Source organism: Aquila chrysaetos, chromosome 18 (genome assembly GCF_900496995.4).
Source record: "Aquila chrysaetos chrysaetos chromosome 18, bAquChr1.4, whole genome shotgun sequence".
NCBI lineage: Eukaryota > Metazoa > Chordata > Aves > Accipitriformes > Accipitridae > Aquila > Aquila chrysaetos.
In genome coordinates this window covers 2636554-2661993 of record NC_044021.1, presented here as the reverse complement: position 1 = coordinate 2661993, position 25440 = coordinate 2636554, and the positions used below count along the sequence as shown (strand labels likewise).

The 25440-nt window shown below is 39.1% G+C and overlaps 1 protein-coding gene across 6 annotated transcripts in view; it reads left to right on the top strand.

The window, feature by feature from the left end:
- Nucleotides 1–25440, top strand: part of CTNND2 (catenin delta 2) — a 688109-nt gene that overhangs the window by 109417 nt on the left and 553252 nt on the right. For all 6 annotated transcript variants that reach the window (XM_030041721.1, XM_030041726.1, XM_030041725.1 and 3 more), the window contains one exon: nucleotides 17673–17806. In XM_030041721.1, coding sequence (XP_029897581.1) covers nucleotides 17673–17806 — 134 coding nt within the window. The remainder of the gene's footprint in view (nucleotides 1–17672; nucleotides 17807–25440) is intronic.

Sequence of the window (25440 nt, the reverse complement as noted above, 5' to 3'; positions counted from 1 at the left end):
TTGTGGCTCTTCAGTCAACACATTCCTGACATTGAAATAAATTTGATTGAGCTTCAGATAGTGCTGTGGGATCATTTCCTTAGGTGAGTTACTATGGTACTTCACTGCTATAAGAATCACTTGAGTAGTCTGTTGATGCCAGGTGAGGTTACTTTTCACTTGTGGTCTTGTAGGCAAAATGGCTGTGGATAAGCAAGACATGATGTACATTCTTCACAAACACAGTTCAAGGCATCAGTCTGAGTCTCCCTCACACTTAAGTCTATTCAGCTTGTGCTTGCAGAACTGTTGTATGTTTTCTTCTTAAGCAACAGCAGAATCCTTATGTTAGACTGTTTCCCATCTTTTATCATTTAGCAGCAAAAATATTTAAGTGAACATTTTCTGCGCTTCCTACCTTGCACATTGTGACTACCACTTACAGTTACTAACTTCTCTCTGCTATTTTTGTACGCTAATCTGAGTGTTCCTGTTGATGTTTAAGATGCTCTATGTTGTGTTGCGCTCTTTGGTCTTACGTACGCTTTGTAGTCTTTCGAAGTATTAGGAAATTCATTAGATTTTATTTTGTACATTCCAGATCAATTAGTTTCCTGAAACAAAATTTCAAAGTCCCCTATCTGGAAGGATCAAAGGGTGAGAAGTTCCAAGCTGGTGGTGAAGGTGGGCGGGAATACTTAAATGACCCTTAAAACAGTTGGCTCTGAGGGAGTTATGCAAGGTTTGTCTGTATTTTTCCCCCAGCAATTTTTGCTATCATTTAACAGGTTATCCACCTTGATGTATTGAAAACAGAAAGAAGAAGAAGAAAGATTTAATATAGCCAGTCTATTATAAGTCTTGCAAGTGATGTGTTCCTATCCGATATATTTTAAGAATGTGCTCAACATATGGGTATAAAGATAACACTGTAAATTGATACCCTTTTAGTGTGACAGAGTGAAGACTGAAACTATTAGATTAATTACAGTCTTATACATCTTAAACACACATATTTTTATTCTTTTCTGTCAATTAGCTATCTCCTGGATAATATTATTTTGGGTAGAAGGAAACTAAGATAGAAGATATGTACTATGTAGGGACACTGGGTTCAGTTGAACAACTATGTGAGGGGATCAGTAATTTCTAAACTCTCAGACTAACTGAAAAGAAAATGCAAATGACTGTTCTTTCTAAGTCACAAGACACAACATACAAGTAGACATATAATCTCTTATTTTATGTACTTTACTGTAAATTGCTCAGTTAATTCCACAACATATGGCTATAGGTTTTCAACCAAACAGATTTAGAAGAGTTGTCATCATATTCTCATAATGATTGCCATTGTCGATTTAAGTGTATACCAGTTAAATCCAAACTTTCAAACTTGGTTTGTGTATGTAAGGTATACTTTGTAAAAAATTATGCATTAATGTAAGGACTACTGCCTCTGCTTTCTGGCAGGCAGAGATCCAGAGATGGGTCTCTACTCTGCTGGCTTTTCTTATGATTGTGTTTCTAATGCACTTTATTAGTTGGATGTGTCAGCAGAAATTTATTTCAGTGTTTATTTCTATGAAAATCCAGATTCCATGCTCAGGAGCACATAAAATGTATGCTCTGTATGCAGTTTAGAAAAATAGGTAGGATTATACTGATGGAATTTCTTGGGTTTTTTTTCTCCATTAAATTGTACATACTGTCATATAGATCAAAAAAGTTTGACTCTTGGGAGAGCTGGATTCAACTGTGATCTGCTTTAGATTTCTGTTGTATCTTAGGTGAGATACTTTGCCTCTTTGTGCCTCTGCACTCTGTAAAAAGGGAACAGTAGGATTTTCTTTTCTCTAGAGTGCTGGGCTGGCTGATACAGTAACACTCTTTATACCCCCACTTTAAGATAACGTGGTAGGGCAAATAAATTACTTACACAGAGAAAGTTTTCTGGCATCTCAGGGGCACACCGTGTCAGGAATGCTGTTGAATTTTGTGGAAAAACCAGGCAGTTCCTTACAAATGTGCCATCTCATACGAATGGTTTAACTTTTTGTTTGTTTTGGGTTTGGTAGCAGAAGTAGTTTATTTTTCATGTTTACTTAGCTGAGAAGTTTTTATTTTATCCTTTGTGCTTCTGTAAACTTGTAATTTCAGCTGTACATTTCCCTTCCCTTGTCAGTATTTTAGGAGTTACAGTTTTATGAGCAGTCATGCACACAAAGAAAACCATGGCATTGGTAGTAAATCCATGTATATCCTAAAGCAGAACTGTGTGGGTAACATGTTACTTTGTCTTCTCTCAGACTTCATAGCATTATACTTAGCATTGCTTTCATATGAACATTTCATGTGTCTTCTGATCTAAAAGCTGTATATTTTTCTTATAAAAAAAGTTTGTTTTATTTACATTTATATTTATTTATACAAACTGAAAATTTATTTTTCTTATAGACATTAACTAAAACATCTTCACTTACCACTGCTCAACTGTGACTATTTATTAACCTGCTGATTCGGTGAGAGAAGGAGAGAGAAAGTGAACTGGACTTACTATACAAGCACAGAAAAAGCAAAGAGCTGTACAGATATGACTTCAGAAGCAGTATATTGGGAGCAGTAAACGCCTCAGTTTTAAAAGTATATACGATGAAAACCTATTGTCAGGAAAGCAGGTACTAGCCCACTTGTTGTAATCTAATTTTTCCACTGCTTATGAAATTGGCAGAGTCAAAATACCTACCATACTGAGCTCAGCTCTATAAGGTCATGTGGAAAGAACATTTCTCAAGGAAGCTAAAAGTGGTCAGTAACAAGACTAATTCTTTGAAGGAGGCACAGAGATTACTTGAAGGACATTACTCTGAAGTGGTGAACAACTGAGTACCACAAGAAAGCCGGTACGGGTATCCAGCACAATCAAGTGCTGAGGTGGAGTTCCCATGCAAGAAACAGAAAGGATTTTGCACTTTGGCAGGATAAATGTAAAAACATAATAAGCAGATGAGAAAAAGCTTAAGAAACAAGAAAAGGCATAAAAAGTTAATGAAAACTTTTTCATATCTCGAGCAAGAAGCTTGGCAGTGAGTCTGTAGGGCTAGTAGTGAATAGGGACAGTTAGAGATTGTTGCCATTTAAGACCAAAGGACAATATGGAAGCTAAATGGATTTGGATACCAAAACGCCTTCATCGCACATATATGCGGTTTTAAGAATTACATGATTTCGCTGTTCCATGGGATAGATGTCTTGGTCCAGGAGAAAAACTGTGCAGGTTAGTGCAGTGGTTCCTCACACACCTTTCCTTTTCCATGGGGGAGAGAGAGCGAAGTCCAGGAGAGAAGTCAGGTGGGTCAGCCCGGTGTTTCCAGCTGGGCTCTGTGCGGTCCTGGTGCGGGGTCATGGGGTCTCCTGGGTGCTCTCTGGTGCTCTCGGGTCCTCTGAGTGTTGGTGAGATGGTCCCAAATCCTTGTGCAGGGTCATGAGGTTCTCACCTCTCTCTTTTGTACTCTGGTTTCCCACAATATTAAGTACCCTGAGTTACAGGATTGGGCAGGGAATACCGTGTTGGTGATTCGTCCTTTCAGATGGTGATCTTTTCTGATTCGCGGTTGCTGCTGTTGCCACTCTCAGTCTGCTTGTTCCAGATATTTCTGGACATGTTTGCACTTTTGATGATCAACAGGCTGTTTGCTTAGCTTGGCTATCTGTTTTCTTTAGCACACAAAAACTATTCTATTCTTCAGGACAAGTGGTTGGCTATATTTCATTTGCTTTTGCCACAGTAAATAGTTGGTTAACGTTTACTGGCTCATGCTAACGGCCATCCTGTCTGGGCATAACTCACACTAACTGCTACAGAGAGTGAAGAAAAAACTGTGGGGGTTTTTTCATATTTCTTGACCATGAAGGATGTTCAGGGAGCTTCCCATACCGCAACATTCTTTGCGGGCTTGCCTTAGGGTCTCAAAATACCGTAAAGAGTTTATGAAGCCAAAAAACCAAAGTAACGGATGATAAAAATTCACGTGGATAAATGTAAAATGATGCGCTTACAGAGGAGAGTACAACATCCCAACTTCACCTATAAAAGGATGGATTCTGAGCTCATTTTACCACACAGTAATCTGATGTAGGATTTGGTACTTTTTGTAGGGCTTGGGCTGTATTCATGAGCCCATATCAAAAGGAGTGAGGAGACAAGTGGCCACAGTTCCCATTAGGAGTACTGCTCAGTACGCTGCCCATCCACCAGACAGCTCTGCCAATATCACACCAGCAGGATGCTGTATGTGGAGAGAGAGAAAAGCATGGCAGTCACTCTACCGGCAGACACACCTCGGCTCTTCAGGAAAATGCTAAAGAAATGTTTGATTGTCATGCTCATCTCGGGCTGGGGGAGGTGGATCCAGCCATTTAAAAGAGAAGACATCCGTACCCCAGGAGGTCCCTACTTCAGCACGTAGCGAACAAGTGAGGAGACTTTGTGGTCTTCTACCAGCTCTCCGTTTAAGGGATACAGCCATGAAAGGAGTCCCAGAGTGACTTGGTTCCCTAGTCTTGGTTGCCTCATGCAGCCCTAACTGCTAGACATTGTTTGTGTCTCTGAAGGTTAGTCTGGAGGTGCATTGCATGGTGTTGTATGGGGCTTGGAAGTACGCATTCTGCTGTCTGGCTCTAATAAAAGAGTGAGACGTGAGGCAAAGAGGATCTGTGCAATTCAGTATGATATATATAAGTAAGCTCCTTAACTGTAGGAATTAGTGAGGAAGTAGATTAGTCTTGAGATTACACCAATACCAGAACTGTCTATCCTCCTTCAGGTTCAGAGCCATGGGAAACATTAAGAGTAGTCAGCATGAATCAGCCTGCAATTTAAATTTAAAGTAGTAGTAATAAACAGTCTATTTTGGCACAGAACCTTAGTGGATTACTTGTCTCAGACTCAAAGGGCTGTGCTTTTGCCTCGCTATTTCTGTTCTTTGTAATGAACAAGTGTCCTTAGGTGTTGCTGCCATTGACCCCATCTCTTGCATTACAAACTTTTTTTTCTCTTATTACTGTTGGCGATGTTAGGGGGAATTACTGAGTCATGGGGTGGGGTGGGTTGACCCTGGCCAGCAGCAAGGCGCCCACCCACATGCTTGTTAACCACCACCCCACCCCCCCCCCAGCAGGATGGGGGAGAGAATTGGACCAGCAAAAGTGAGGAAACAAACTCTAGTGAGTCAAGATAAAGACAATTTAATAAGTGAAAGAAAAAGTAACAAATGATGCAAAAGCACTCACTCACCACCAGCAGACTGATACCCAGCCAGTCCCCACGCAGCAGCCACTTTGGAGAAACTGCCCCCCAGTTTTATTGCTGAACATGACGTTATATGGTATGGAGTATCCTCTTGGTCAGCTGGGGTCAGCTGTCCCAGCCGTGTTCTCTCCCAGCCTCACTGAGGGGCAGAGTGAGAAACAGGGAGGGCCTCGATGCTGTGCAAGCACTGTTCAGCACTAGCTGAAACACTGTTTTGATCACAAATCTAAACCACAGCACCACCGTATGAGCCTTCTATAAAGAAAAATAACTCCATCCCAACCAGACCCAGAACATGACGTCACTTAAATGTTCAAGTCACTCCCAGTCAATAAATGACCAGTGAACGAAAAAAAACCCTCAGAAAGGAACACCCCATACTATGCTAGTATCACCTACTCCTATGGTATCTAGGTCATACAAGATTTTAAGAATTCACTGTAGGAGTGTTTCTGGCTTTTGTTTGTAGATGTGCATTTTGCTCTGTATGCTTGAGGATATTGGCATTGTCACTGAAATAAGAACTCCCGTTCCCTCGGTAACACCGGCAAACAATATTCTCTTATTGGATTCCATGAATGGAACAATTTTGCTTGATTTATGAATAGACTTTTCTGCAAAACTGAAATCAATTATTGTAAATGCTCATGCTGAGATCTCTAAAATATTGACAGGAGTATGAATTTTTATGCTGGTTTCTCTTTGTGATTGTGTTGCTGACTCCAACTGTGAAATATTTTCATGAGCATTTTAGGAGGTTGCTCAGTTCTCAGATGGTGCATGCTAGCTGGTTAGGGTAAATTCTTACAGATTAGGTAGGTGGTTTCAGTACCAATGAAGTAGTAACATGTTTCAAGCCAGCATGTAGTTTATCTGTCCTGATTAATCACTTACTCAGTTGCTATAATATATTGACAGAGAAGGGGGCTGGGGGGCAGTTAACTGACACAGCTCTGTCTTTGTGGTTTGGGTCTGATCTTTAAATCTTCGTGCACCCAGCAGTGGTGCTGACTCAAGTTCGAGACAAAAAACCCCCAAGGGATTTATAATTGGGCCATCTTTCTCTTGCCTTTTTTTCAAAGGCCTTTGGGCCAAATGCTGTGGCTTTTCTCTCATAAGTACTTCTGAGTTATCCTGCTAAAATCAATGGGAATGTTTTCAGAATTTTTTTGTTTGATTTTAAGGAGGAAGGCTGTATAGTAATTCAAAGTACTTGAAATTTTAAATATAGGAAAAAGCAAAACTGCCTTGTTTTATAACATATTACATCAGCAAAATAGTACTTAGCAGGATCACGTTGAACTAAAAAGTTTGGAAGCGTTGCAGGTGGCTTAAGCTCTAGGCAAGACTTCAGGTTTCATATGGCTTCCAGCGTTCTGACTCTGGTTAATGTAGATAGCGGTAGGAAAATATTCGATGCAGCCTGCAGAGACCTCGTACTGGCTACTGCGTGCATAAGACCCTTCATTTTGTTTCCTTTTTGGAGAGTAGGAAAATGGAGATGTTTTAATCAGACTCAGGGCAGGAGTAGAGAGTCCCCGAGGAAGAAACTTTTTTCCTGTTGAGCTGTACTCTTTGGATTGTTTCAGGAAATGCCTTTTTGAGTCAGGCATCTATGGAAGAGAAGGGAATAGAAAGTTTCATATATACTGGCTGCGTATATGCCAACAATTGTGGTTTCCACTTCAATTATTATATGTTTATCTGTAGGACTTTAGGGTAGGATAAGTCAAGGAAAGTGTTGGTGGAAGTTTGCCAATACAGCTTCTCCTCAGACAGGTTTTAGAATATGGTTGTCTTTATCCTTTACTGTGACAGTTGGGATCTTTTGTATCTTCTACCACACTTCTGCAAAGAGCGGGAGAAAAAAAAAGGGAAATTTTATGGTTTACTGAACCTGACCCTCAACTTTGCCTAAAATTTAAAACCAGAGGATTCTTTTTCATCCACTTAAAGGCTCTAAATACCTAAATTGTATGGTTGAAATAACTGAGAATGCAACAGTTGAAGTCACAAAAGAAGGCAAGAGACAAGCTCGCCTGTTTTAGTGAACAGGGAACTGGATGGTCTATGAACAAAGAACAGTCCGAGAAAGAAAACAGAGCCCTTGCACTTTGGAAAGCCCCATGATGGGTTAGCTAGAATAAGAAGAGTGCTGACTTGATCCCCTGTATCCCTGATCCCTAGTTGAGCTTAAGCCTTTGCAAAGGTCTTTAAGATATCATGTCTCCTTTAATTAATCTGTTTTCCCATCTAGTAATTTCAACATAGGAGATACATGCTTTAGGATGTTGTGATAACTACTTAGGCAATCAGAAGACATTTTCCTCTTTGAGGTATCTGGCAGGGTCTGGCAGATTTTTTTCTCTTGACTCAAGAGATTATCAACCTATTTTGAAGAATACTCACCCAGCCAGAAATTGTACCAAACTGTCAGCAAAGACAGGACAATAAAGGAAATCTACAGTTTCAATGGTTATGTGTGCAGAAGGGAAGGTCCATCTTTACAGACTTCCTTCCCATCCTGTTTCACTGTCGCACAGCTGAAGGATTCAGCTTCATTGCAGAAAAGTTTAATGCAACACTAGTAGATACGTATCCTGCTGCCTAGAGCCAGTGCTGTCTCAGCCTTCAATCACCTCCATAGTTTGACATTCCTGAAGGAATACAATAAGTTGTCTTTCTGCTGAAGCTGATTCCTTGCCTGTCTAAATTCTCAGGCAGTGCCAATTTCTACTTCTTCCAGTTGGCATTTTATTCCAAAAACCTACTGTAAACACTTTGGTTAGTCTAATAGTCACGTGAATCTGATAATGTTTGAATTGGCTTTACAATATGTAATAGTGAGAATTATTATTTCGGGTATTTTTTCCCTCCATATCTGCACCAAATATGACTTGTGATATAGGTAATAATTTGCAAGAATGGCCAGGGCTATAGTATTCTATATTGTTGTGGCTTCTAACTTACACCCACTGAATTCTTAGCTTATCAGAATGACCTGGTGAACAGTATGAAAGCTGGTGGTTTTCATGTTCATAGATACCATGCCAAACCTATTTCTTTTTTTTTGCTTACCACAGTTGTTAGAAGCCAGTGTGTTGGAGCTGTTCACAACTCTAGGCTTTCAAATAACAACCGTTGTTCATATATGCAAGGAGAAATAGAGGTTCCCTATGGCAATCATGCAATTATTATAATGATGAACACTAGAGTATTTTATGTATTTATTTTTTAATTAAAAACAGCTAGAAACAGGGTCAGCATTAGTCCTTGCTTTTGCAATCTTGACATGAGTTACTGAAATCATAAACAGTAAATTCAAGTGTATCCATAAACATGCAGTTTTAGGTAAAAAAAAAAAAGGATTCAAGTATTTTTAATTTTACAGTAAGTCCCCATAATTTTGAAACAATAGCAAAAAAAGTAAGAGCAACTTTAATAGGAACAATAGAAATGCATATTATTAAATGGTAGTCATACTGTAATCTCTATACAGCATATCTAAGGTAGAGGAGAGGAAGCAAAAAAATATTTCTAGATGCATAATTGCATATTGGATTGTTTTAAGTGATTGGTTCTTATCCAAGTCTACTTCAGTGTCATTCATGGTTCTCCAGTTTAGCTCAGTAACAAGCCAAAGCTGATTGCTATGCAGTAAGACAGCATGACTTACACTTTTATAATGAATGCTCTCGCTGATTAATGGTTCATTGTACAGGGAAAACCCACTGGGGAGTACATATTCCTTACTGCAGTATCTTTTTATTAAAGAAATATATTTGGATTTTCTGATTCCACTGATGTGATGCAGTTGCCAGTGTAGTGGATAACTTGGCTTTACCATAGATTTCCAGCCATTGTGGAGCTTGTTTGTTTGTTTGTTTGTTTAGGGTTTTTTTTTTTTTTCCCCAACCTATCTACACTTTCTACTCATGAAAGGGTGATGTAACATTAGACTATGTAAACAGCATTAACAAAGTGACTTTTAAAGGAATATCAATCTAATATTTAAAAATGAAAGTCTGCCTCTTTAAGCAATATTCCTTTTTTCTTTAAGCACAGGTTATAGAAGAACCTATTAAAACAATGCAGCTTAAGTTGGGAAAGGAATTAAATGCTCAGTTTACAGTCGACGCTGCTGCTTTTTCAGTTCTAGAGGTTTTTTTCAGTGTTCTACATGGATGCAGTGAATGACGCATAGTATTTCTGATGTGGAGGAGGAGGAGGAGAGTAAGACTGTTGAAAGGCAGATGCAGCCACCCCACCTGAGAAGGAGTGGCAACATGTCATTGGTGAACTATGCCACCAAAATGCTTTTACCAGTGATGTCTTCATGGCTATACCTCATTAGTTCCCTACTTAGTAAAACCCTTCCCAGTATGATTAAAATCTATATAAAAGTGTGTGTGCAAAATTAAATTTTCAAGTGAAACCACAGCATCTGACATTGCCATTTTCATGTGCATTTGTAAATCATATAAGTATTTTGTTTTACCTAAGGATTTATGTATGGTGTAGAATGTACCTCTGTTTACTGTGTACGTAACTCTGTGCCTGAGTTCAGCCTGAACACACTTTTGCAGTTGGACCTTGGAACTAGCCAAGCTGGTTGTATTACCTCAGAGAAGGCATGAAGTCCTGCTATGAGGAAGGGTGTCTGCCATCCAGCATCCACTGCCATCCCAAGAGTTGCAGAAGGAATGTCGTCTTGCAATCTTTTATTTCCCAGTTCTGAATGTTATGTTACTACTGTTGCTAGACATTTGTGGGATCTAGTCATAAAAATTTATAACCAATTTTTTTTTACATGTTGCTAAAATGTCCATGATGCATCTGTAAGAAAGGAATTAGATATATAAACCACCTCATAATTCATTTACATTTGAATAGAATTTCAGGGACTAAGAAAGAGCTACCAGCCCAAGTGCCATATCCCAGAAGAGTCCCAAGAACTCACTCGAAAAAGTTGCAGCTGTTCAAAAGAAATTCAAAAGAAATTAAAAAATAATTTTGAAATTTATATTGAGTGCTTAGTTTGAGTAAGCATTTGAAAGTTAGTGAAACCTCTTATTTTTTTAGTGTGAGTAGAGGGCAAGACTTAGGAGGAGCGGCTGAGGTGACTTGGTCTGTTCAGCTTGGAGAAGAGAAGGCTGAGGGGTGACCTCCTCGCAGTCTACACCTTCCTCAAGGCGGGCAGCGGAGGCGGAGGTGCCGATCTCCTCTCTCTGGTGACCAGCGGTAGGACACGAGGGAATGGCACGAGGCTGCGTCAGGGGAAGTTCAGACTGGACATTAGGAAAAGGTTCTTCACCAAGAGGGTGGTCGGTCACTGGAACAGGCTCCCCAGGGAAATGGTCATGGGACCAAGCCCGTCGGAGTTCAAGGAGCGTCTGGACGACGCTCTTAGTCATATGGTTTAGTTTTAGGTAGTTCTGCGAGGAGCGGGGAGTTGGACTCAATGATCCTTATGGGTCCCTTCCAACTTGAGATATTCTGTGATTCTAGGATTCTAAGGCAGCTTTAAAAAAGAGGTTCTCCTCCTGTTCCCTTTTCTTCCTTTCCCCCTTAAGTTTTATGAGCAGGTACCATAGATGTAATTTCACAGTGAAAATCGGCAAGTAATTTGAAAAAGTGCAGTTACTTTGAATATGCGGTATTTCTATTTCAGCTCTCTGAAAAAGACCATCATGAAATAATCTATCCTTTTTATTGGGTGGGTTTTTGGTTTTTTTTCTGTGCTGTTTTTTAACTCCTTAGCTAGAAAAATGAAAATAATGTAGTCTCGTTTTTACTGATGGTCAATCTCTCTGAGAGTTACAACCTTATCATGGTAAGGTTCCAGGCATCGCAAAAATGTTTGTTTAGAAACAACTTTTTCATTGGAATTCTGTGAATTTTTCATAGTGATACTTTTGGGGCTTTTATAAGTATTAATACAGGGTACTTTTTGTGCTGGAATGGAAATGTGTGCCTTTCCATCAAGAAGGTGCCTTAACAAGATGAGGTACAAATATCTGTATTTGAACTGCAAGAGCCACATCTTGAGTTCGGAGACAAGTGGGGCTTAACTGTCTCACAAGTAGCTTATTTTTTACTTACCTTCTGACTCAAGAACCAATCCACTGACCCTCTCTGTCCTGTTTACCTTAGGAATAATGCTTCTAGTAGGACTCAGGTCAGATTTTAAGTTTTTGATAAGTAGTTACATGACAAAAGTAATTTTTAACCTGCTTTTCGAAAGGTTTCTGTAGTGGCTTTCTTGATGTTGTTAAGTAATTTTTAATACTGTTGACTGATTTTATTCAAATTTTACAAAGTGATAAAAACAAAGAAGTTTAAAAACAAAACCAACAACAAAAAGTGAAACAAGAAAAACAATTTTTGTTGAAATCAGTTGCTATACAGAATGAGATGGATGCCTGGCAGTTGGTTATGGATTATGGAACTAGAGTAAGTCAATAGCAAAGAATAAATAAGTGTTGCTGAAGTTATTTTGATGGGGAGTTAAAGTAACCGGTGTACCCATGTAAACTCTTGAGTTTCTTTTGAATCAGTTCCTCACTGAGCAGCGGTTGCCCATCTGTATTCCAGGCAAGAAACTGGAATTCAGTTACATAGTTTGGCTTTATTTTTATGATGTTTATCATACTGACTTTCCATAGCTATGTAGATTGTTGTTGTTTTCTTCTTCTGTTTCTTATTTTGTCCAATCAATTTTTTAAAATACTTCCACCACTGTACTTAATAGCGATTTAACAGGAATCATCATCTGATGAGGTTTTATATGGCTTTCATTGGCTCATGAGATGGTAACCATGGTAGTTGTCAGCTGTAGATTAGAGTGGTATAGTGTACACTGCTGTAGATTGTATCTATCTATTCAGGAATCCATGTTGTCCCAAGATAAAAAAAAAAACAAGACAAAACCCCAAGCCATTTCTGTCTACCTTTCTTGTTAAAGTCACAACCAGTTTGTGGGGTGCGATGGGTTGACCTGCTCTGGGTGCCAGACCCCACCCAGCCGCTCTCCCACTGCCCCGCCTCAACAGCAGAGGGGAGAAAATACGATGCAAAAGCTCCTGGGTCGAGATGAAGGCAGAGATCACTGACCTCTTACCATCACGGGCAAATCAGACACAACTTGGGGAAAATTCACGTAATTTCGCCGGTTAAAAGCAGAGTTGGACCACGAGAAACAAAGGCAAACCTAAACCACTTTCCCCCAGACAAGCCCCCGTTCTTCCCAGGCTCAGCTTCGCTCCGTCATTCCCACCTCCTCCCGGCCGAGGGGGACGGGGAATGGGGGGCTGCGGTCCGCCCCTCCCGGCTCCTCACGCTGGTCCCCGCCACGGCACGGCTCCTCTCCGGGCCGTCTCTGCCGGGGAGGGGAGCCCCTCCTGCCCTCCTCCCGCTCTCCCCCCGGGGCTGGCAGGGCTGTTTCTCACCCCGTTTCCCTCGGGCCTTTTGCCCTTTCTTCCCCGGGCTTTCCCCGAGGCTGAGGGGATCGGCGGGAACCGGCTGGAACCGGCGGGAACCGGCTGTGTCCGGCCCCGGGGCAGCCCCTCGTCTCTCCTCACAGGAGCGGCGCCCGGGCGCCCGGTAGCTGGGGAGAGGGTGGTTTTGTTTGGATTTATAGGGTTGGGGTTCTTTTTCACTGAAGCGATGTAAAGTTTTTAGATGCTCTTAGAAAGATAACAACAACAACAAAAAAAAAAAGGTGTGTGTGTGTCAAACTCCAGATAGAATTTTGCCCGTGCTGTGGAGTACGGGAAGCCATGAATTATTTATGTCTGACTTCCCAGTATGTTCCCAAAAGGCTGGTAGTATTTTTCCAGTTCATCTATCTATGATCGTCTAAGATTTTAATTTGATTCTCTCAGGAGCATGTGTATGCTCTGACTTACAGAATCTCATTTGTATTTTTGCGACACTGATAGGAGATACTGTGGCTGTTGTGGAAATTAAATGCAGCCGATTTACTTTTGTGTTGTAGTTACTCAGCTATGGTGTACTCTGTTAAGCTGCTTAATTTTTATTTTTCTTCTCATACTTGCTCTAATTTTCCTTTTGTTTTTAGTGCTAATCTCCCAGGAGTGTGGGTTAAAAGGCCACTTATCAGCCAGCTTATTTTATGAGGAAAAATTAAAAAAATTGGGGTAGCTTTTCTAGAGAAGAGAAGCCAGAGCAGAAAGAAAGATACTGTGGTCATCGTCATGTGGGGTAATGCTTTTTTGAAGAGTGACTGATGGAATAATCAGGGGTTTGTGTCCATGCTGGATAGTACAGGAAACACTAAGCTTAAATGTATTATTTAAACACTGAAGCAATTTTTCTACTGTTGAGGCCGGAGGAGCCCTGAACAAAGGGAGGCCGCCAAGGGAAGCTACAGTGAGGGAAGCTGTGAAGGACTGGTTATGTGCATTAAATATCCAGGATGACTTAGGAAAAAAATCTGCCTTGTCCGGAGATTTGGTAGTGGTCTAGGGGCTTGGAGGCCCATTTCAGCCTTATTTTCTGTACTTCTACAGTACTGGCAGTTTTAAGTCCCATCGAAACCTGAGAATATCCAATTTCTTACACTGAAGACTGAGCTAAACTAAAAGTCCATCTCCGAGCAGATGGACTAGTGCAAATGCGGACCTTTGCTACGTTGGTGTTTGCTGTTGAAACGCTATTGCTGATTCACGTATGTTTTTTTTTAATATAACTGCCTTCAGTATAGTAGCTTCTCTTGCTTTTGAGAACTCATTCGGTGCTTCCTTTCTATATGGTATTTCTCGTATCAATTTGTGTAATGAAAAAATGTGAAAGTATATAATGTTAACAGCTCAGCTGCATGACATTGTGCTGTGGATTCAATGATACTACCTTACAAAGTGCAATTGGCTGCAATCTTTCCCCCTTGAACAACTGTAGTAATAAACTGAACTAATGAGATAGATGTTAGAAATTATATTCTCTGTCCAGAAGAAGTACTTCAATAGGTGTACAAAACATTACTTTTAATGCCAGAGACATTTCTTGTGATTTCTGTTTCTAGATGAAAAGGACATACAGTGTGCCTTTTTTAATGTTATCATCCTGCCCACCCCCCCCCCCACCCCCCTTATTTTTTTAAGATCTGTGTTTTAAAAAAAACCCAAATCCTGGAAACATGCAGTCGTTCTAGAATATTAAGTACTGTTCTGTCCAGAATTGAGCCTATTTGAAGCAAGGACAGTTTATTGCAGCAGTTGGTTGTGTAATTCCCCCCCCCCCCCCCCCCCCCCCCCCCCGTAAACTGATACTTGCAAAATTGTAAATTACTAAAGCAGTTTTTGAAGTGGTCTTTGGTGGAAACAGAGTGTTTACAAAAACTTACATCCTAAAAATTTAAATTTACTGAACTTGAATACAGTCCCAAAACAAGTTCAGAATAGCAGCAGGCAGCTGCTGCTTGTATCACACCGATGTAAACGTTTTGAACACGCAGAAACTGGTGTCGTCTTATCAGTAGCGTCTTTTCAGTCACAAAGCGGCTTTCCTTTTGACTGCATGGCCTTGCTCTTCCTCTCAAATGCACTTGAAGTATTTTGGAGTGTTTGTGTCAGGGCAAGCATTTTGTGTAGCAGATAATTTTTTTCCAGCAACTCAGGCAGGCTCATTTCCCCCCATCCTCCTGAAAACCTAACATCAACAGAACACCACCAATACTCAGTGGGCTTCGTTTGGATTTGCTCTTAGGGAGCGTCACAGGCCCAAATCAGTCTTTGAGTGAGGGAATTTCACTTAATTAGATATATTGCCAATTAACGTAAACTTTAAATTACTGGGGGGAGAAGGTAAGTCATCTTAATTTGTCAGGTGAAGAGGAGAATTTAAATGGACCTCAAGTGACAATTACTTGCAGAGCTGGGAGCAGGACCAAGGAGTTCTTGACTCCTAGTCTGGTTTAGTTGTGCTGGGTTTTACCTCCTCGGGCTAGTGTTTATGAAACAGCCGATTCAGCGGAGTCTCCCTGCCAGGGGTCAGGCAGCCCTGGAGGAGCACGAGGACCAGCTAAACAGACCCAGGGGCTTTTTCCTGGAAGCTTCTTCGCAACTGCGGAGAAAGCAATCCTGCAGCAGGGGAGCGACTGTCAGCCAATGTGTCTGAAATTATTTAGCCAGCTCCTCATTCACAGCCCCGCTGTTTCTTCCCGCCCCAGTGCAGTCCTGGGGAGGCAGTTTTTTGTGCCTCGTGCTGTTGTAGTTCCATGTGTCTCCCTGGTGAGCCGCCCGGAGCGGGAAGCATGGATCCCCACCGCCCAGAGTGAGCGTCTGCGAGGGCGGTCGGACCGCTTCACGTGGCCTGACTCATCCCCCTGAATCCTGGGGTCTCAGTTCCTGCGCACAATTTTCAGCTGGACTTTACAAGCTATGGAGTTGACAGCAAGCAGTGTTGCGCTCCAGTGTTTTCTGCAAATACAGCTCTACAAAATGAACTATTAGGCTACAAAACGAACCGTTAGGCCTTTTGTATTGTTTTCCGGTAAATCGCAATACCAAAAAGAAAATTACTTTTCTTTCCATTATGATACTGCAATTAATAATTTAGTAAAAAAAGAAAATAATTAGATGGTTTGAAAGTAAGGTAATAGAATAAGTGTGTACATGTATGTGTGGACGTGTCTTTTCTGTGGTATTTTACAAGAGAACAGCAACTTTAATTGTATGCCACAAACGAGGTAACTTGTTATAATAGAAGCCGGTTCCTTTGTTGCACAAAATGAGAAAATATAATTCAAAAGTCCTTTTAGATTAATGTACTGGAATCATATAGAAGTTTTGTACAGTGTACTTGTGATAGGAGAAGACAGGTATATCACCTGAGTTTTTAAAGATTAACTTCAAGTAGTGTATGTATCTGGAGCAAGGACATTAGCAGAGCCAAAGATTCAGTATTTACCACTTTCAGTGATTTGCTTACAAAAAGTGAGCCGTAGGAAAATGTGTAGCTTCTTTAATTAAAATGATATATAATCTTATTTATCAATATATAAACTAATCTAGCCTGAGATTTAGGGAGATTTCTCATATGAGAAATAATTGGCTTTTTTTATGAATAATCTGTATTTTCATGCTTTTGTCTTACGTATGTATGCCAGTGTCCTGACCTTCAGGAAGCTTTTGGAAAAGGCTACCCAGCTGGGCTGAATTAGTGCTCTTGGGCAGCGCTGTGGCTTCAGAGCCAAAGCTTTATAGAATGTCATCTCCCCTTCTTTTAGAGCCCTAATTTCCATGGCAAACTGGTGCGGGGATGCTTGCTCTGGGTATTGAATTTATATTTGCTTTTACCAACTGCCCTTTCCCACTCTTTTCAGACTTCTTATTTCTTCCAGAAAAAGTTCTCTTTTATAAAAACATGGGCTTTGAAAAGCAGAATGGAGCCAAGGCAGGAGGTTTGCCATTGATGTCAATGGCAAGCGCTGTTCACATATGACCCCTCTGATGACATCCCTCTGAATATCCCCACTGTTTTTTAGGAGGCCTGTCCAGCTGGCAGCCTGTGGGCCAGTTCTCTGCCACAGAATAATTCTGGCCAGCTCCCACATGAATGTGATCTTATCCTAACTCGCCTGCGCATAACCATGCAAGCTGCCTCTCTGCTCCTATACTTCTGGAATGTGGCACAACTTGCCTGCAGAGATGTGCTGGTAGTGACATTTAAACATAGATGCTACACTATAGCTTAGCCTTCAGAAAGATAAATCTTTCCACAGTCACCACCACCATTTTGCTCTCTAAAAAACAATACTAGAAATTCCTTCAAGTGCTAAGAATCTTTTTTTTGTAACAGGTCTCAAAAATGGCTTTCACAACTGGCAGCGTGTTGTTTTTCTCAAAAATAGTCTGATAAAACGTTGTCAAAATCACCTTCTAGACTAGAAGAAAGGCAAAGTTAATTACCTAGGCTCTAAAATATAATATATATTAACTAATCATGCACATTAGAAAGTCAGCACTAGATGTTTTATATTTCTCTCATGTATCATTTGTTGGTTTTCTGTTTGCAAAGTGTTTCATGATTCATTACTTTCATGATATTGTAATTTCATGTTGGATGCTGCCACTGGAATACTATACAAAACTCACAGCTGTAAATGATTTGAATCCTGTCCAAATGTACTGTGGTGAGTATTTTGGAGTAAGACTGGGAGATCATTTAATATTTTGTTTTATAATTAATTTAGAACTAGTTTTAGTTTTAAATAAGTGATACATTAATTCTAGATTACAGAATAGAAGCACATTCTACAGTTTTTTCCTTACATTAGTAGTATTATTCTTATATGCCTATGATTTCTGATATATATCATGTTTCAAATAACAAAGTCTTTTTTTTGTTTTTCCATAAACTGCAGAAACTATGCCTGTTCCAGACCAGCCCTCGTCTTCTGACAAGACAAGTTCTCTTAGTCCTGTGTTGAACACATCCAATGGCGATGGCTCTGAAACTGAGACAACCTCTGCCATTCTAGCTTCAGTTAAAGAACAGGTATGCAAGTGTTGCATCCGCAGGCTAGAAAACAGTAATATCATTTAGTGTTTTTTTGCAAAGGTTTCATAGGTGGTATCTGAATAATTTTGTTCGCAAATGCATATTGCAAAGAATGTTAAATATTTCTTCATGTCTTAGTATACTTCCATTTGCTGTCTTACAATAAGTTTAATAAATTTTAATGGATTTGTTCATTTTATTCTCCACTTTCACTCTGTACTGTGAATGGTGGTTTTCAGAGACCTCTCCTTTTCTTGTTGGCAATCTGCATGTGGAGTTACAGCATATAGGCATGGCATATATAAACTATAGACAAATGAGTAGTTATGGAGAAGATGTGTTATCCTAGAATTTTTAATTGAAAAGATTTATAAGAATCCTAGGATTTTAACATTTAACATATATGTGTTTTGGTTTGGGGTTTTTTTTGTGTGTCGAACTTGATATGAGATTATTTTAGGGCAACATTGGGTAGGGACAGAGGCTTTCAGCCTTGGGTGATTAAAACCAAAAGTATTAGAAATTTTTGGAGGCAAGGTCTTTACTGTGATTCTCTGCTTGATTCTAATAAGACAGGTTTGGACATTTTAACGTAAATTTTTGTGGGCAGAGTGTCTGAGATTTTGCTTAGTGCCTCTTTGTACATCCGGAGATGGTTAATATTCGTTTATGAAAACACCTGGTCTCTGTTGCTACCTCATTTGGCTCAACAGCAGCAACAGGTATCCCAAAGAGAGACATTAAAAGATAGCTGCTTTTAGTCAGCTTTCTCCTTGCTAAAGGTGTCTAAATTGGTTCTGTGATTATAAAGCAGTGATCTTTCCCTGCCTAAGACATTCACTGCTTCTTTACTAAAATTAATGCATGAATTCAGCTTATGATATCTAACACCATTGGAGTAATAGCTGTTGAGTCATTGGGCTTTTATAAAAATTGTGACCTTGCTCTTCATTTTTTCTCTTTGATATGTACTAGTTCTCTCATTTGGGTGTTAAAGGTTAGTCATATTTTCTGGTTCTGAGAAGAGGAGTGCAAGAAAGAAAGGTCGTAACGTGGAGTTTTGTCTTAAGACTTATGGCACATTGTTGTATTGGAATTATCCATGGTTTAGATGTTTGTATGCCTATTCCCTTCCAGGACAATAGCATTACTTGGGTCTGTACCAGTGTTTCAGACTGTGTTGCTGTATTATTTTGAAGAAAAATACCTGCCTTAGCTTTTGACTCTCTGATGTTGGAAAAAATGTACAGGGAAGTTACATAGGTAGAAGATATGCTGCATGTGCCTGTTAGGATGTGAAACACAGTATTGAATAGTGAGAAGTCCTTCTCTGTTGTTGGGTTTTGTGATGAGACTGCTAGTTTATACCTGGTCATGTGTTTTGCAACTGAACCTCCCACCCCCATATATCAGTGAATGGAGTACTAGAGGGAATCAGTGCTGAATCCACTAGCTGAAAAGGATTTTAAGTGGTAAAATATTAGCAAAGCTATTTGTGATTCCTGTGAACCACAGCAAAAAGGAGCCTGTAATAAAGGAGTTTTGCATTCACTTATCACCAAGAACAGCCTAGCCAGGTAACCTTAAGGTACTGTTGACTAACAAGATAATCTCTTGAATTGAATTACTGCAGTACAGGGTACCAAAATTTCACACGTATTCTCTTAAGTAAGCTTCTTTCTTGACAGGTGATCTCTAGTCAGACCTGTCTTGAAGCTGGAAGACTGTACTAAGCTCAGAAACGAGACTGATTCTTTTTTGGATCTGAATGCATTCCTCAGAGTATATGGTGACTTCAGTAAATGTGGCTTAATGGCACACATTTATGTTCAGCCACACTCACTACTGAGAAAGCCACGTAACTCCAATATTCTTTTTTTATTTTGTAGTAAAGCTTTGAAAGACAAAAACCAAACCAAAACAAAAAAACCAAACCTGCTTTTGGGCTTTTTCTATTCCCCACATTACTGTGTGTTTTGACAGACTTCCATTATTTAGTGTTCTGTTGGAAGAATTCTAGATAAGGCCACCATCCTGTGCTTCAGGCAGGTGCAATGCGTTATGCTGATTCTGCATTAGGGGGAGTATATGAAGTATGTTTCTAATTGACTGTTCAGATGGGTAGCCCTCTGCTTTTTAGAAGAAGGAATGACTGACTTTACTGCCTGGTATGTGATTTTGCTTTATGTGCCCTTTGACTGTACCTGAAAATATACCTAGCGTTTTAGAAACACAGACAATTATTCAAAATTACTGCTAATAAAGAAAAAGATGATTGAGTTCATAACTAAGGTATGTTTTAATAAATCAAATAGGTTAATTTTTTTTTTATCTGTGGCAATGCTTAACTTTAAAAAGTTTCCATACTTTTTTAATTCTCTTGGAACACTTGTGGCAACTTCATATGTTACTTCTCATGAAATAACTAGAACAGTGTCTCTAAGTGACTGCAACAGAGTAAACTGCGGGATTTATGGTATTGATGACTGTAATGGGTGTTTGCAGTCTTTGAAGAGGGCAGGTTATGTGAAAGAAGGGACAGAGAAGAAGTCTTAGATGTTATCTTTATTTGCTCTACTTACATTTCCTATGTGAAACATAAATGATTTATTCAGAAAATCTGAAGCTTTGCTGTGCTTAGTTTGAAGAACACATAGCCCTATGCTGTCCTATTTTGAGGAGCAGATTTATTGGGTCTAAAAAATTGTGCTTGATATGTCAAATGTAAAGTGGCATTCATGCTGGTCATGACTGGATCAGAAGATTTAGCCACGTGCTTTTCACGGTGGGGATTTCTGTCAAAATAGAAATTAAAGTCTGTATTTTGTTGCTGAGGTGTTAGGTTGATTTTAGGAAATTCAAATCCTGAACTCCTTGCCTTAACGTATAAGCCATTTTATTTGTGTTTTACCTCTGGACAAGCGTGCTGAATTGCTTTCGGGTTTCAGACCTCTGAGATACAATTGAGAAGATGTGATGGATAAGGAATATGAATCCATTTTTTTTCCCCTTGCTGCTAACTTTCTTAAGGTCAGCAGGCACTGCTGGAGGGGAGGTCAGGATCATACATCATATGTCTAAGAAATCGTGAGATGCCAGGCAGTGAGCTTTGGCTTAGGTGTTTTCAGTCTGCCCTCATGAAGAGGAAGGGTTAATAACTTCTGTGAAAGTGAAAGCTGTTGGGTTTTTTTGGTGGTTTTTTTGTTTGTTTGTTTGTTTTTAGACAGTCAGAATCAAGTTCTTAAAGAGAAATCATCAAGTAGTGTTAACACCTAGACAAAGAGTTTCAGTTTTCCATGCTGTATAAAATGTGGTTAAATATCTGTGTATGAAGAAGGATTTTTTCTTTCTTATGATATACTGGCAAACACATTTGGCCCAATGCTTCATTGGTTTTAGAAAACATAAGGCCATTTCTGTTTCTGCTTTGTCATTTGCTTTCATGTCTGTAAATATGGGAAGAATTCTTCAACAGAGTGAAATATCAGGACTCAATGATTAGTGAGAACATATGTGACATATACAACTATTTCTTCTGCAAAAAGCATGATATGTTTCTGACTGGGAATTTCCACCTGTGCAAGTGACTTCTCGGTGTTAAAAAATTCCTGGGAAGAGAGCTATTGATAATGCTGCTTTGAAGGTAGGAAGAGCTGCTGGAGAACCTTTTGAGTAAATACGTAGTAAAGCTGATGCTTTCCCTGGATGTCTCCAGACGTTCACAGTACTTTGGTTCTTGGCACACAGAAACTGCTCCCTTGGAAGCTGAAGAGGAATGTAGTGACAATGACCTAGCAGAAGCTTGTTTTGGCAGATTTTTTAAATAAAAACACTTGGAGAACATGAGATAAAATAATTTCCTAGAAGTGAGATCCACCTTGAAGCACTGACAACTATATTCAACTCAGAAATAGTATCATATGTTCATTTTAGTTTCTTTGTGACTCTAGTTTCCTTTACCATCTTAGTAGTAACCTGTTTCAGAGAACAGCTCTTTCCCTTTCAGAAAACTTATGCAAAGTATGAGTTGTGTAATGTTTAATATTTCTTTTGAGTCCTTTTTAAACCTACCTATTTCAAATAAAGATGCTTGTTTCCAGATGCCTGTCCTCATTTCCCCCTCTCTCCAGAAAAAGCTTAGGCTCTAAGACTTTTGGAATATTTCTCACACTGTTTAAATAAATGGTTGATTAATTTGTTCTTTAAATCATAGTGCTGATTCCAGAGAAAACAGAAGTCTGGCTTTGAGATGGTTGCTGAGAGCTTGCTTTTTTGTTGTTGTTGGGTTTTTTTTGTTAAAACAAGAATGAGCATGTCATCTGTAGGGTTAAAAACATCCTGGCTTTATAAAACTTACATTTTTTCCTAAAGTAACTCCTGTTGACTTTAAATATTTACCAATTTTCCAATTAAAAAGCTACTTGTTTGTCAAGAAGTTGTGGTAAAAACTAGAGTAAAAAACACAGGCTAATAATGACCAAGTGTTGTAATGCATGTCAGTATTAAATAGGGATAATATACATGACTTAAGTGAACTTGTATGTTACATGTTAGTACTCTTTGGAAACAGTGTTATGTATGTCATGCACATCATATATATGTATATGTAAGTAAGGCTGCAGATAGAAATGGCTGTAGAAGTTGAAAGACTTAATTTCTTTTCTTGGCTCTGCCAGATTGTTTTTCCCATGTCTTTATATCATGATTGAAGTTTTAGAACAAAATGGATGTTTCAATTCAGACTATTTTTTAAGGTTTTAAGGCCAGAAGAGACTTGTGAAATCATCTAGTCTGACCAGCAGGTCATGACATTTCATACAGTTATGCAAGTATTGAGCCCCAAGTCTGATCACAAAATGACTTCTGCAGCTGTTTTCCCTAAGATAATGCATGCTGTTACAATACATGATATTCACCAAAATAAAATCTCATTCTTGCCTTACAGGAACCAGTAATTACTCCAGGAACCTTAAGTATTATGTAGCTTTTCTAAATAGGTTCAGTTGTGATATATTCATGTCTTGCTTGCCCTCAAACATCAGGCTCTATCTCTGCCTTTAAAAGTTTTAGCCACTCTATTTCAGACCCATGCTAATTATATTCAATCAATACATATTTCTTTTATCATCTCTCTAAGTAGCATGTCAGTATATTCACTTCCTTAGTTATAGAACTCCCTTGTTTCCAATGAGGTTTTAAAATATTCCAGAGGGATATTCCTCTTCCTTTTTGCCATCTTTTATTTTCATTAATACATTGATTTTAGATAAGAACTAGACTTGGCTATATGATAGGTTTTGAATAGCACCAGTCTATACAATGGATACCATACTTCTAAGTTGCTGGATGGACCAACATATTATTGAAATAAGAAGCTTTGTGAGTACAGCTAGTTCTTCCCAGGTACATCCTCAAGTTGATGGGGAATGCTTTTGAGATGTATGATTCCACTACTGGAAATGGGGAGTTGAGTGGAGAAGTTTTGAAGAGTGTCATCACAGTGGCTGGTAAAGAAGGAAATAATTTATTATGCCTACTATACGCCCTGCTCTGTAGGATTCTCAAGTTCTTGATTTAGTCTGGAACTGGTTTCACATAGCTCTTTGGAGCAGCTGTGAGTGTATTCATGTTGTGCTTCTCAGGAAACGGCAGTTTACAAGAATGGAGACCTAGACAAGTAATTCCTATTCAGAACCATATATCCCGCAAGTCATGCCAAAAAGGCAGTAGCCATAGTAGATGCAGTATGAAGAAACTAAGAATTACTTCACTGATAAAAGGATGTGGTGATAATCCAAAATATGTATTTTTGGGATTGTTTGAAATGAGTTGGAGTGGAAAGGCTTCTGTGAAGATTTAGTCTGATAGAAGAGTATTGAGAGAATATATCCTCCCAGCAAAACCATCTTTGAAAAGAGGGAAGAAAATGCCAGTTACCAGAATAAAATTAGAGTTAAATATGATGCTATTTTGACTTAAGGTAATGTTGAAAAATTAGTAGTTCAAAGCCAATAATTTCAGAGAAGCTGGGTAGAATGCCACTTAGTGACAGCTCAGTCTAATGCTAATTTAAAGCGCTATTAAAGGTCATCAGAAAGAAAGGCAAAATATCCTTTCTTATCATGCAGCTAGTGTATGAACACACTTTTGCTGATCCACAGGCACTTCTGCCTTAACTTGGTTTTTTTGCCATTAGTGGAAGAATTTCAAACTTGGAATAAGATACCCTAAGAAAGTAATAAAATTGATCTCAATTTCAATAGCATTTAAATTTTAGTGTATTATATTTCTAACATTTTAACATGTTGAGGCGTTTTAACAGCATTGATTTCTTTTTCACCAGTATCATTCACTGGGGCTTTTTTAATTGTAAAATATTTTCACACCTAAACCCAAGTCTTTTAATCAGCATAGTGGAATAGATTCTCGATTTCGCCTTAAAGTCACTTGAGAGGGAGATCTAAATGAACTTAAAATAGAAGTGGCTAGTCAAGTTGTGCTTTTTCCTGTAGTGATGCAGCTCCCTCCGTTGTACTGACAAATGTGGACTTACGCAGCCACGTGGGGAATGCTGCTGGGGAGCTGAGTGAGTTGAAAATAACCATCCGAAAAGATAAGAAGGCAGCTTTGTGTTATGGAAGGTTGAGTGTGTTGTTTTCTTTTTTGGCAAAGGGTGGTTGGATCAATTTGCCAACTTGTTTTCAAGGATTGGGCTTTTTAGCACAGCTGCTGTGAAAATATGCTTCAAGCCATGGGTTTTGTCAAGTCTTTTGTAGTATTTGGAATGATTCAGGCAGTCCAACATAACATCCCTATTTAAATATACAGGGGAGTGGAGGGTTTGGGTGTGTCTCCCCCAACTTTGCCCCACTTCCTTGTCTAAAAGGAAGTCACAAGCATGTTTCTGTATACTTTATGTTCCTGAGACTTAGCTATCCTACCTATTTTCCATATTTTTCTCTTTCTGTGCTTGAATTAAGCAATATCTTCCAACAGTAATTTTCATTTGCATAGAAAATATATGAAGCTGTGAGGCCCATGGCTTTCAAAACCAGCATACCTCTTCTACAGAGAAAAGAAAGTGCTGTTAAAAGACCAAACTGTGAACACTTCAGTTAGTGATTTTTTTTTTTTTTTTTTTTATTTCTTCTGTCGTCTTTTTTCTGGAAATGAAAGAAAACCGCTAAAAGCACTCTCCAGATTCCACAGTGACCCTTCTCCTTTAACTTGCCTTGCCAGTACTTTTCATGCAGCTTGCTCTTACAACTTCAGTTTTGAAAGGGATTTTTGAAGGAGATTTAATTTTTGTCATTGTTTTAGCAATTTTTATTCCTTTCATGTCATTTTGAAAACTTGAATACTCCTATTCTATTTTCCCATCTGTTTCTGTGTGTTTTCTCACATGATGGCATTTTCTACTCCTGATGCATTTACTGCTAAATGGAACTGTATCTTTCTGTGGGTAATTTAAATCTTTTGTATTTGTAGAAAAAGCTACTGAACGGGTAGTTGAATGCTATGCAAGTTACAATTTCATAAAATATGTTACAATTCTGTTTATCCCCAAACAAGAACACTAGAACCCAGCAAATGCTACGCTAAGTTTAACTGAAGTCTACACCTGAGAGTTA